Source organism: Aethalodelphis obliquidens, unplaced genomic scaffold, assembly GCF_003676395.1.
Source record: "Aethalodelphis obliquidens isolate GAN/ISIS:26980383/991018 unplaced genomic scaffold, ASM367639v1 scaffold89, whole genome shotgun sequence".
NCBI lineage: Eukaryota > Metazoa > Chordata > Mammalia > Artiodactyla > Delphinidae > Aethalodelphis > Aethalodelphis obliquidens.
Window position 1 is genome coordinate 4,404,589 of NW_020838033.1, and position 13,150 is coordinate 4,417,738.

Below are 13,150 nucleotides of genomic sequence, written 5' to 3' on the forward strand. Positions count from 1 at the left end.
GCCACTTTTAATCATACAATCCAGGCTGATTTTTGGACATTATCATGGTGAATGGGATGTATCAAAAAAATAGCGGCTTGTTTTAAAGACATCATTCTGGTGATTGGGAATAGGGATGGTGAGAATGGACTGGGGAGGGGAGCACCCAGAGGCTTGTGGGGAAAATGCTTAAAGAGCTGACAGGAGGGACTTCCCTGGTGGCGCAGTGGTTAAGAATCCGCCTGCCAATGCAGGGGACACGGGTTCGAGCCCTGGTCTGGAAAGATCCCACATGCCACAGAGCAACTAAGCCCGTGCGCCACAACTACTGAGCCTGCGCCCTAGAGCCCGTGAGCCACAACTACTGAGCCCGTGTGCCACAACTACTGAAGCCTGCACGTCTAGAGCCCATGCTTCACAACAAGAGAAGCCACCGCAGTGAGAAGCTCGCGCACCGCAACGAAGGGTAGCCCCCACTCGCCCCAACTAAAGAAAGCCCGCACACAGCAACGAAGACCCAACGTAGCCAAAAATAAATAATAAATAAAGTTATTTTTTAAAAAAGAGCTGACATGGTATTAGGAAGACACAGAGGTAGAATTCTCACCCAGCTGCAGCAGGATGGAGACAACAGCGTAGAGGGCACAGAGAGTCCGTGCCTCAGGGTCACAGCCCACGTCACGGGGCTGCTCACCCTGGTTCTGCTCCAGGATAGGCTCCACCTGGAAGGAAACCCACCAGACTGTAAAATCTAGAAACAAGGAAATATGCCAGAAATGGCAAATATTTGGCCGCCCTCCTTAATCCTGAGCCCATGGCAGACGTAGCAATCCACCACGGTGCTCTTGCCTGGAGACCCTCAAACTCTCAACATAGTGACAGGCGCTGCTGATCAGTGAAGATGGGGCCAACTGCCCTCCTGGGACTAACAGTTTTCCAACCCCCTTTCTTGCCCATAGGCAAGCAACAGAGCCTAAAAGGCCATCCTAAATTGTCCTGGGAACTATATATCCGGGGAATTGCCACAAACCAGCTGCATAGACAGCTGGCAGAGGACTATGAAGTAGGAAGGGACTGGTCACTGGGACTTCTGGATCCTTGAGAGCACGGGCATTCACTTCCACTAGGACCTGGGCCCTCAGCCCAGGCTGTCTTACCTTGTCCTTCAAAAGGGGCAGGGTCCCCTTAACTAGGGCCTCAGCTACAAGCTGCCCCTCCTCAGACAGCTCAGGGGGCAAAAAGGAGGGTGGCTGGTGGAGAGGCGAGGCACATAGTGGGACGGGGCTTCACTGTCTGGTGAGAGCTGGGACAAGCATCAGAAGTTCCAGAGAGCCCCCAGGAGTGCTAGATGGAGGGTCTTCCAAAGGGCTCCTGCTTTCCTCTTAGCCTGCAGGAGGTCGTAGGGGAAGAGGAGGCTGTACCTCAATCCCTGGCCTGGGAAAGATGGCTAGTGTCTGAAGTGTGAAGTTCTATGCCTCACAAAATGTAAAAGGCAGTGTATACCCGCTTCCTCCCAAGATTTGATTCCCCACAGGCCCCTCTGCTCAGCATTTCCTCCACACCAGCTTACATCCAAACCCCTCCTCACCCATCAAGTCATCCAAGAAATCTGAAATGGCTTCTGTGTGCTCCTCTATCAAGATCCCAGCAGCGTATATACAATGGAATATTACTCAGCCATAAAAAGGAACGAAATTGGGTCATTTGTAGAGACGTGGATAGACCTAGAGACTGTCATACAGAGTGAAGTAAGTCAGAAAGAGAAAAACAAATATCGTATATTAACGCATAAATGTGGAATCTAGAAAAATGGTACAGATGAACCTGTTTGCAAGGCAGAAATCGAGACACAGATGTAGAGAACAAACAGATGGAAAACAAGGGGGGAAAGGGGGGGGGGGGGATGAATTGGGAGATCGGGATTGACATGTATACACTAATATGTATAAAGTAGATAACCAATAAGAAACCGCTGTATAAAAAAAATAAAATTCATTGTTTCAAAAAAAAAAAAAGATCCCAGCAGCGTTAAAAAGGCTGCATGACAGAACCTGCTGGGCCTTCCATCTGTAGCTCCCTGGAGCGCCGGACCTCAGACACCTAGGACCAGGAGATGGGGGAGATAAGCCCAGTCCCATTATAGCAGGTTGTCTCCCCACTGGCTCCTCCCTCTCTCTGCCCCAGTTCTTCCTTGGGCCTCTTATTCTTCGCTCTAGATCCTGCAGCTCTTCATCCTTGCTGAGGCACTTGGTGAAGCAGCTTAGCACCTCTTTTCGCTCCTCAGTCGGATTCTGGAGGACTCGCACCATGTCCTGCATCCTCTCCTTCACGCTTGGGAAATCCTCCAAACTCAAGGACTTCCCAGTAGAGGCAGAAATTAAGAACCCCACCCACCCAGCCTAGCAATCTCCATTACCAAGGCCCCCCAGACGCCATTCTTTATCTATCTTTCTTCTGGAGATCACCTCTCTGTATATTCCCTTCTTCTAGTCTTTTCCTGTTAAAACATCCTTCTTCCCAGACGCCCACCAGCATTGCCTCCCGCTGACCCCACTTCCACCTCCCCAACTCACCCTCAGTCTTATACCAACCCCCAATTCTTCTCAATCTGCAGGAAATCAAAGCTTATGTTGTCCTTTCCATTCAAAGTGCAAGCTTTAGGCCCCAGCAGGAGTAGTGAGGATTTAGAGGAAGTTAGAGCAGTGGTTCTCAGCCTTGACTGTGCATGAGAATCCCCTGGGGAGTGCCCAGACCCGATGCCCAGACCAGGCCACACCCCCAGATCACTTAAGTCAGAATTTCTAGAGGTGGGACTCAGGTATCACTACTTTTAAAGTTCCCCCCAGGTGATGTCTACAACCCATGAGAATCACTGTGTTTAGAGGAGACAGATGCACTCTCCAGACTGAAGTTGAAACCTGCTTTGGGCACTGTCCTACCCTTCTCCTCCCAACAAGCTCCACTGCCACACACACATATGCACACACACTCACACACACTCAGCTGCCCCACCTGAGCTGCACTTCTTGAGGGCAGAGGGCTCAAGAGTGAGGAGTGCAGCTACCCTGAACACAGCTGGCTTCCATCCTTACCTAACCAAGATGAACCGCCATCTTTCTCTGCAGAGGAAGAATAATCTCAGAGAGTTTTCAGGTCACCTCCACCCACCTGTGGACCTTCTTGTCCCAGTGGTGGAAGTTTTCAATTCTGGACTCTGAGCCCTCACTGCCCATGCCAGGGAGCCTGCATCCTCATCATTGTGTGTAAATGACAAAGCACTATATTTACAGACCCCTTCCTACACCCTCAGAGATAGGCAGGCATAGGATTATGCCTGGATGATTGAAGGAGAAATGGAAGCCCAGAGAGGGCCGCTCAGCAAATCTGGATCAGGGCAGGAACTGGAATCTACCCCCTGACTCCTCTGTTATGGCACTGTAGTCTCTTTTGAGCTAGCAAGACCTTGCCAGGACTGAAACTGCAACTTCTACAACTTCCAGAAATTTTTCTTGAATTTTCTGCTCCATCTAGACTTCTCTCTACTCCTTCACAAGGCCTTTTAGGCAGTAACAACCCTTATTGGATTCAGGGAAAGACTCTGAAATTCCAGAGGAAGCCACATTCAGAATCATAGGGATCTCCTGGTCTAATCCTAGTTCTTTTTTTTTTTTGCGGTACGTGGGCCTCTCACTGCTGTGGCCTCTCCCACCGCAGAGCACAGGCTCCGAATGTGCAGGCTCAGCGGCCACAGCTCACGGGCCCAGCCGCTCCGCGGCATGTGGGATCTTCCCAGACCAGGGCACGAACCCGTGTCCCTTGCATTGGCAGGCAGACTCTCAACCACTGCGCCACCAGGGAAGCCCCCTAGTTCATTTTAACGTCAGCATAACCATGGCTCAGGAGGCTGTAGAGCTAGTGAGTGGCAGAGCCAGGACTAGGCCCTGAGACCGTCTGACTCCTAGTCCAGTGCTCCTTTCAGTGCTAGTGCTATTGTGTGAGAACTGGCCAGACAATTCAGGTGTGCTTCCTAGGCCAGTAACCCTTCAGTAAGGGCTGTGAGCCCAGGATCCAGCACACTGACCTGCACAGAGCAAGCCAAAGTTGGCGGAGCCTGGAAACCCTAGGTCAACATGCAATCCAACCTACTTCTCCAACAGGCAGAGTTTTCTCCTGCCCTTACCACAGTTCCCACCTGGGTGCATCCTATTACATTCTTAGCACTAAGAACTCTATAATCCCAGGCCATTTGTTATCCTCTTTTTAAAAATAGTATCCTTGCCCATTCTGGAATGATGAACAGGAGGCCCATAAGCTCACTCACCTTCTGGAAAGGATTTTTCTTTTCTGCCCGAGAAAACCTAATACCTAAACCAGTTTGTAAAAAGAGAAAGAGAGAAAGACCAGTTATCAAAAAGCTCCGTTCTGGGACTTCCTTTGTGGCACAGTGGTTAAGAATCCACCTGCCAATGCAAGGGACACGGGTTCGTAACACTGGTCTGGGAGGATCCCACCTGCCGCAGAGCAACTAAGCCCCGTGCACCACAACTACTGAGCCTGCGCTCTAGAGCCACGAGCCACAACTACTGGGGCCCCCAGGCCTAGAGCCTGTGCTCTGTAATAAGAAGCTCACGCACCGCAACGAAGAGCAGCCCCCGCTCTCAGCAACTAGAGAGGGCCCGCGTGCAGCAATGAAGACCCAATGCAGCCAAAAATAATTTTAAAAATTAAATTAAAAAATAAAAAATTGATTTTAAAAAAGAAAGCTCAGTTCTCTCTCTGTAAGGTCCTCTTTCTCCCCAACCTTCCCACCCTGCCCTCCAACAGAAAAAAAAATACTGGGAGAGAGATGGGAGTTAAGGGAAGAATTAGTGTCATGCTGGGGCAAACCCTGGGTCAGTGGTGTCTGAGCAAGGACCCTTCATCACCCTTCTTCTCATTCCCTGGAACTTCCCCCCACCTTCCAGCTCACCAGGGCCCCTCCAGGCTGACACAGATCCCAGCTGAATCAACCCCCACCCTACTCATGTGTTCAGGCTCCCCCATCCACCCCGCCCCACCAGGCCTTGCTTACCCATACTTTCTGCGTTGGGGAAGACTAGCTGCTTTACTCGATAGCCCAGGACCTTCTGAGGGGTGATGCTCACTTCCGTTTGGTGCTAGGAAAAAGGAGCTCAGGTTGATTGATCCCTAAGTGCTTGACATAGTTATCTTGCCTGATCTCCCAAACAATCCTGGGAGGTAATTTTTATCCTCATTTTACAGATGAGAGAACCGAGGCTCTCATTTTACAGATGAGAGAACCGAGGCTCTGAGAGGGTCAGCAGATGAGCCCGTTTCACAGCAGTAGAGCTGAAATTTGAACGGGCATCTGACCCCAAAACTCATGTTGTTTCCACTTCATTCAACAAATATTTATGGGGAATTCCCTGGCCATCCAGTGGTTAGGACCTGGCGCTTTCACTGCCAGGGGCCCGGGTTCGATCCCTGGTCAGAGAACTAAGATCCTGCAAGCCGCGTGGCGTGGCCAAAAAAAAAAAAATTATAGAGGACAAAACATGCCCGTTTTGTTCCAGGCATCGTGGCTCCTGTCCTCCTGCCTCCTGGAAAGGGAGGAAGACAATGAACAAGCAAAAAACACCCGTGTAACTATGAACCGTGGGAAGCGCTATGAAGCAAATGAAGACAGAGCACCACTAGAGAGTAACAGGGGAGAGGCTGAGTGATGCCACACAGACTTTCTTGGGGCAAGAAGAAAAGTCGTAAGAAGGCCAAGGAGCAGGCAAGACTGCTCAGAGAGGTCTAAAGGAAGAGCTGAAGAGTACGGCGGCTGGGCTGGCAGCCCCCGACCTGCAGTGGGTGAGCCGAGCTGGCTCTCCCACAGTTCCCACCTCCCAGGATCCTAATCTTGTGTTCATATCGGAGGCCAAAACATTTCATCGGGTCCCAAAAAATATATTGCTTTTCACTTTTCAGGATTACAGTCTTTGTTGTCTTCAGAGTTTCCGTCACTAGATAAAGGTCTTCTCTCATTGCCTGGATTGATTGGAACATAGGGGTCAGTTTCCTCTTCAGCTTTCTGGAGGGAGTAAAGGGGGAATGAGAGGGGCCCCACCTCCCAGGGACATTTGTCCCTCTCCAGCAGCTCGTTTCTATTTGAGATTAAGTGCCTCTGAGGCCGGAAGACCACAGCACCCCTGTCCCAGTTCACTTTACCCACTGTGGGCGGGAACGGGGTGCAAATGGGAAGGGAACCCGCTAGCATTTCTGGAAGATTACAGTGTACCAGCGCTGTGAGGTACTTCACACGTCATTTCATTTAACCCTCACCGCCCCGCTATGATGTAGGCAGGATTGCATCCACTTTTCATATGACGAAATTGAGGCTTAGAGACAGGTTGTGAATGGTCCAAGTTCACACAGCTAATAAGTGTATAACTGGGATACAAACCCCAGTCTGTATGAGTCCAAAGCTTGTGCCCTTCCCATGGCACTGAGATAGGTATCTGCCCAGTCCACAATACCCCATTCTCTGAGAAGGGGCTCCAGCTCCCTGCACTGGTCTCTGGGGCCTGGTTGAATTGTCCACCCTTGGGGGTCCATAAGGCATCTCTGATTCCATAAAGAAATTCATTTGGTGACTTAAAACAGCCTGATGGGGGACTTCCCTGGTGGTCCAGCAGTTAAGACTCCATGCTCCCAATGCAGGGGGCCCGGGTTCAATCCCTGGTCAGGGAATTAGATCCCGCATGCATGCCGCAACTGAGACCCCAAGCAGCCAGATATAAATACATGTATAAACCTCCCTCCCTCCCTACCTGATGGAACTTCTGGTATTTGCAACCAAAAGACCCCCAAGAAAGTCCTACATCCTTGCCTGAGCAGATCTTCCTCTACCTACCCCCCCAACACACAACTCTACTTACACATTCCACATAGCTTCACTCTAGAAACAACAGGCATGCTAGAAAAATGGAGTTCCCTCAGAAAAACTGCAGAAGCCCCCTCCCCAGCAATACCATGGTGGGTAGGGGTAGATCAAAGGACCAGTACAATTTCACTGCAAGGCTTTCAGTTTTTAATTAAAAAGGAAAAACAAAAGGCATCCACCGTGCTCAGGGAGGGCTAGCCCAGCAGAGTGGTGGGGCCCCTTCCCCCGACCTATCCACACTTTCCAACAATTGCAGCTAGGGAAGAAGACACCAATACCGACCACAACATGACTGTCGAGGAGGAAGGCTGGTGATATCCCTCTAAGTCCCTTGGAAGGACCATGCCCTCAGCTATCAGAACTTCTGTGGCACTTGATTGGTGCCACCCTGGTGGGGTGGGCCGGTGGTACTTCCTGTGCAGGAAATGTTCGACGGGGGTGCTTTGATTTCATTGGGCTTCACTTCAGCTCTCTTACCAAGTACTTACCATGTGCTGGGGATAAACAGAGAGGTTAGTAAAGTCAGTCCCCGGTCACAAGTTGTTCTGAGTGCAGTGAGGGGAGGGAACATGGAAACCACTGGCTTGCCGCAAGGCAGAGTGAAACAGGCACAAAACACAGCAGGGAAATGAGTGAATTGAGGACCTCAGAAGAAGGGCTCCTGGAGGCTGATCCTGGAAGAATGAGAAGGCTTCCTGAGGGTGGAGAAGAGGAGGGCATGCTTGAGCGAAGGAGTGGGATGGGGAGAGCTGGGAGTAGGGAGTGGGAGGCTGCACCAGCCAGGGGCCCCCCACCTCAGATGCCCTTGGTGCCCAAAATGGGCTTCTCCCTCTCTCCCTCCCTCCCCCTTGCTGCCCGCAACCAGCCTCACTTGTTCTTAAGGGAATCCAGGAATTTCTGGAGTATCCAGGTCTTTGATAACTCGATGCCCTGCTCTGGGGACCTGGAGAATGTTATTCCCACGTCAAGTGTTTTTTCTTTGGGTAATTTCACTGTCAAACTTCCCTTTGAGTCTACGCTGTCCATAACTTGGGACTTAACCTTTTGACCTGGAAAGAGAAAGGTAAACGTCACATTGAGGCTGACCCCAAAAGATCTCTCTCTAGAAACAAACACACCATTGTAAAGCAATTATACCCCAATAAAGATGCTAAAAAAAAAAGAAAAAAAAGATCTCTCTCTAGAAAATCCTCCCTGGTGCACCCCGTCCTGGGCTCCCCTCCACGATCCCCTTCCCTTCTGAGGAATTCTTCCAGTTGTGGCTCTCCAGCCAATGCTGTTCTCACCAGAAGTCATCATGCCTGGAGCCCACTCTGCCACCTTCTTACCAAATGACCTTGGATAAGTCACATCACCTCTGAATCTGTTTCCTCATCTATAGAAGGAGAATTTTTTTTTTTTTTGGCTACGGCCTGCGGCATGTGGGACCTTAGTTCCCCGACCAGGGATCGAACCCATGACCCCTGCAATGGAAGCTCGTTGTCTTAACCACTGCACCACCAGGGAAGTCTCTATAGAAGGAGAAATATTAATAGTACCTACTTCCCGTGCTTGAGGAAATTAATAAACTAATGCAGTTAAGCACTTAACAAAGTGCCTGGCACACATACTAAATGTTCAGTAAATGTGAGCTAGTCCTATATAACTATTTGAGAGGCTGAAATGAGACAAGGAAAAGTAAAGTGAAAGAATTAGGAGGCCCTGACCTTTGGGAAATAAAAGTTAAGCAGAGTTCAGTCTCTGTGTTTGTGTGCACTGTGCATGTGTAAAGTGAGGCAAGTCTGGAAAGTTGCCCACCCAAGTGGACTCTGACCAGCCTTGCATAAGGCCTTGCATAAGGGCGTGGACTCCAAGTCAGTTGCTGCCCTGGAGTTAGTGGAGCATATGTGGAGATGCTGCCAGGCTGAGTGCCCTTCTCTCAGACCTCCCAGTTCTGAGCCTACAGAGCAGGGAGAACTTCTACTGCTGGATTTGGGGGGCAGGGCCAGATTTACAGAGAAGAAATGCATTTTGAAACTGGTGGAAATATGACAGACCTAGAAATAGTGCCTGAAATCAGTCCTGTGTGTGGGACGCTAATGTCTCAGGGCCCAATTGTTTCCTGAGTAACGTAAAAGTTCGTGGGTACTTTATCAGAGAGAAAGAAAAAATCAAACCTTATGCACACAAAGAATACAGTATGGGGGAATTCCCTGGCGGTCCAGTTGTTAGGACTCTGGGCTTCCACTGCAGGGGGCATGGGTTCAATCCTTGGGTCAGGGAACTAAGATCCTGCAAGCCACACGGTGCAGCCATCAATCAACCAATCAATAAAACATTGTGGAGGAGGGGCAGGGGGAAAGAGTAACTTGACAGTGGAGAAACCTGACAGGCAGTACCTCAGCCAGCTGACCAAGGTCAACATCAACAGTGATAAGTCATGTTGATAGTACATAACCTTGATATGATGTGATGGGGACAGCACTTTACCTCTGCAGTCTTCCTCCCCCAAACCCATTACCTAGGTCTATCCATAAGAAAAAAATCAGACAAATTCCAATCAGAGGGGTGTCCTACAATATGCCTGACCACTACTGCTCAAAACTGTCAAGGCGGCTTCCCTGGTGGCGCAGTGGTTGAGAGTTCGCCTGCCGATGCAGGGGACACGGGTTCGTGCCCCGGTCCGGGAGGATCCCACATGCCGCGGAGCGGCTGGGCCCGTGAGCCATGGCCGCTGAGCCTGCGCGTCCGGAGCCTGTGCCCTGCAACGGGAGAGGCCACAACAGTGAGAGCCCTGCGTACCACAAAAAAAAAAAAAATGTCAAGGCCATCAAAAACAAGGCAAGTCAAAGAGGAGCCAAAGGAGACGTGACAACTACATGTAACATGATGTCCTGGATGGGATCCTGGAACAGAAATGGGACACTAGATAAAAACCAAGGAAATCTGAATAAAGTATGGACTTTAGTTAATTAAAAAAAAAAAAAAGATGTACACCATCTAGTTAAAAAAATAATAATCTGTTTGAAAAGGGAGCAGGCCAAGTTGCTGAAAATCAATTTAAATGACCAGTTCACCTCATTCTTAAGGACTTTTTTAGTTTGGTTTCATCTCTCCCTCTGAATTTTTTTATGCAAACAGATAGACTTTCCCTTAAAGCAAGTTAACTGACTCAGTCAAATTTTTTTTTCCATAATTAAACTTGCCCCTGCCCCCTGGGGAGTAAGATGATCATTGCAAAACATTCTAGTCCTGCTTTAAAGTTTTCTTCTGTTTCCAGTGAACTTGTCTTTTTTTTTTTTTTTTTTTGAGAATTAGCTTTTAGTAAATTTGACTCTTGGCAATTCTCGTTTCAGAGAATTGACTCAGTCTTTGAAAAATACTAATCTGAAAATTTCCTAAAGTCCCCTTGCTTACTTAAACCCCACTTGTGGAAAAGCCCACCACCTCAGAGCATTCTGTGCACTGCTCTTGGTCACATAACAGCAGTACCAGGCACGTGGCAGGTGCTCTAAAACTATACAGTGGTGTTGTTAGAATTCTCTTCCATCTCTTGGTGAGACCCAAATGGGCTTTGGCAGAGATGTCGGAGCTGTAAAACTCCTCACCATGAGGCGTGAGATGCTGCAATACGTCTCCAAGTGAGGGTTCATCAACACCTATCCTGGGGCTTCTGAAACCCAAGAAACCCCAGGAGTCGCTGAGCTTGGAAGCAGGGGGATGGAACAGACTTCTCTACTAAGGCCTTTGAGCCCTTAAGGGAGCTCTGCTCACCAGCAACTTCCCATTCAGCCATGATGTCCAGGAACAGGAAGGGATAACAATAATAACTGCCACCAGTAGAATGATTGAGGCGAACTTTTATTGAATGCTCCTTCTTGCATGCACTGTGGTAAATGATTTATGTAATTTATCTCTTTTGATTCTTGCAACAGTCTTCTTGAGTTGACAGATGAGGAAACACACTTAGATGAAACCACTTGTCCAGAGGTCACCCAGCTGGTAAGTGTGGCAGAGCCAGGTTTCGAAGGCAGATGCCCCCAGTTCTAAAGCCTGAGTCCTTTCCTAACCACTAAGCTAACTGCCTCCATTTAATTATCCATTTAAATGATAAACATTATAAACACATGAGAAGACCTCAGCTAATTTAAAAGCGAATTATTTACAAAGGAAAAAAATAGGAAAGACGACTATTAAAGAAGAGTTTCCAATAAAAATAAATTTCCATTTCCCCTATTCCCTTCTCCCCATGCAGCTCTCCTGTACATTTCTTTAATTGAGGTGTATGGACGTGTACATACAAATACCACGGTTCCTCTTTTGACTGGCTGACCTCATTGATAGCAATGGGGTGTTGACAGTGGGGTAGCGTAGGCGTAGACAAAGTCTCTCACCCACCTCATACGGACCTTGGAGCCCAGGAACCAGCTTATCAAACAGCCCTTCACCCTTGTCCATCTCCAGGATGTCCTACAGGGTGAGGTCTCTCTTATCGTATTGGTATCCAAAGAAACGTCTCCTCTCCTTCACCAGATAGAAGCAGTGGAATCTGTCAGCATCAATGAGGCTTCTGACAGCGATCATATCCCCACCAGCGTCCACGTGTTGGACCACAGCTCTTGCAATTTTCTCAAATACCGCGAGCATGGTGCCTGGACCAACTGGGAAAAGGAAGCCCATTGCAGTTTGGGGGAGGGAAATATTAGTTCAGGTTTTTAAATCTTCTACCTTTGGCAGCTTGGGGTCAAGAAAGATCCAAAAGTTCTAGGCCAACCAGAACGGTTTGCCTTCCCTGTTTCCAGAAGGTGTGGTGGTCACTACACACTAAGGTGGGATGGCCATCACAAATGCTGGATTCTCCTCTGCCCCTTGTGGAAACTTTCTGGAGGAAAGCTGGAGTGGTGATTGCCCAGAAGGAAAGCGAGATCTGTTTTCTGCATCTCCCACAGCAGAGTTGCCCCTTGCTCAGAGGGGCCTGATGGGTGGGAAGGTAGGCTCACCATCCCCAGCCAGACCCTCACCAGTGCTGATGAAGAGGACCCAGGAAGAGATGAGGGGCATGACTGCCGGACCTCACATTACCAACCCCAACAGATGACTCGCTTCGCTCTGACCCCTGGGCCACCCCCCCTTTCCTGTTCTGCAAGGCAGTTGGATGTTGCCCCTACCAACCATTTCCCAGTGAGATGGTCATAAACTGGCCTCAGAAGGAAACAAAAGAGAAAAAGTAGTGCTCTACCTTTGTACTCAAGAGTGGCTGGGAGCTAGGTGCTCTGGACAGCCCCCCGCCCCCAAGTCCTGTCTCCTCAGTTTCTGGTCAACTTCTGAAGGGTCCCCTTATACTTGGTAAAATAAAATGAATCCCAAAACCCCGCCTGGGGCATCTCCCTCCACCCACTCTCCCCTTCACCCTCTCCTGGTCTACTGTTGTCTCCATCTTGCCTGCCCTGCGGGACGCTCCACGGGCCCACCACGGGGCCAGCCTGACACAGCTGCTCCTCCCCCATTTCTGTTCAGCAGCAGCTCTTGTGTCCCCACCACGTTGGACCCTTCGGGCTCTCTTTCCTCCAAATCCTTCTTACTCTTTCCCCTTCCATCAATCATTCCGCATCTCCTTCCCTTTCTTCAGGCTCCTCTGTCACCCTCCTGAGGCCAGATCACCCCTCACAGTCTTCCTGGCCGCCTTCCCCTAAGTCCCTTCTGGCTAGCCCAGGCACCTACTCACCCATGCTCCCTTCTCTGCCCCTGCCCCCATCATGGTGGCCAACTCTCCACTCACTCCCCACCTAGGAATTCATCTGGGTATATGGAAAGGCTGTGCCCAGGGCCCACAGTCCATCTCAGGGGCCACCCTCTTTTTTTGTCCTCAGCTACTCACCAAAAATGGAGGTTGAAAGAGTCCCCTCTGTGTAAGATCTCTGCACAGTTCCTGGCCACTGTGTCTCAGGAAATTATAAAAAGGGAATTGAAAAAATAACAAAAAAAACAAAAAAAACTGGAAAGCTAAGTGCCCCACCTCTCAGGCGTTTAGATAAGCCACATTATAGCTGGGGTGGAGGCAGACAGGCCAAAGGTAAGAAACCAACCCTTCCCTCCTCCTGGACCCAGGGAGCAGGTGGGAGATAGATGATAGACATACACAGATGATATACACAGATGATAGATATACACAGGTGACAGATATACACAGATGACAGATATACAGATGACAGATATACACAGATGACAGATATACACAGATGACAGATATACACAGATGATAGA

The 13,150-nt window shown here is 49.4% G+C and overlaps 1 protein-coding gene across 1 annotated transcript; it reads right to left on the reverse strand.

The window, feature by feature from the left end:
* Positions 1-481: 481 nt before the first annotated feature.
* Positions 482-13,071, reverse strand: GSDMB (gasdermin B). The gene is given in 9 exon segments (XM_027094446.1): positions 482-701; positions 1,137-1,209; positions 1,570-1,651; positions 1,994-2,346; positions 3,077-3,098; positions 5,051-5,135; positions 5,782-6,055; positions 7,779-7,956; positions 11,296-13,071. Coding segments are annotated over 9 exon segments (1,482 nt in total). The 5' UTR covers positions 11,567-13,071; the 3' UTR covers positions 482-557.
* Between the last annotated feature and the right edge of the window lie 79 nt (positions 13,072-13,150).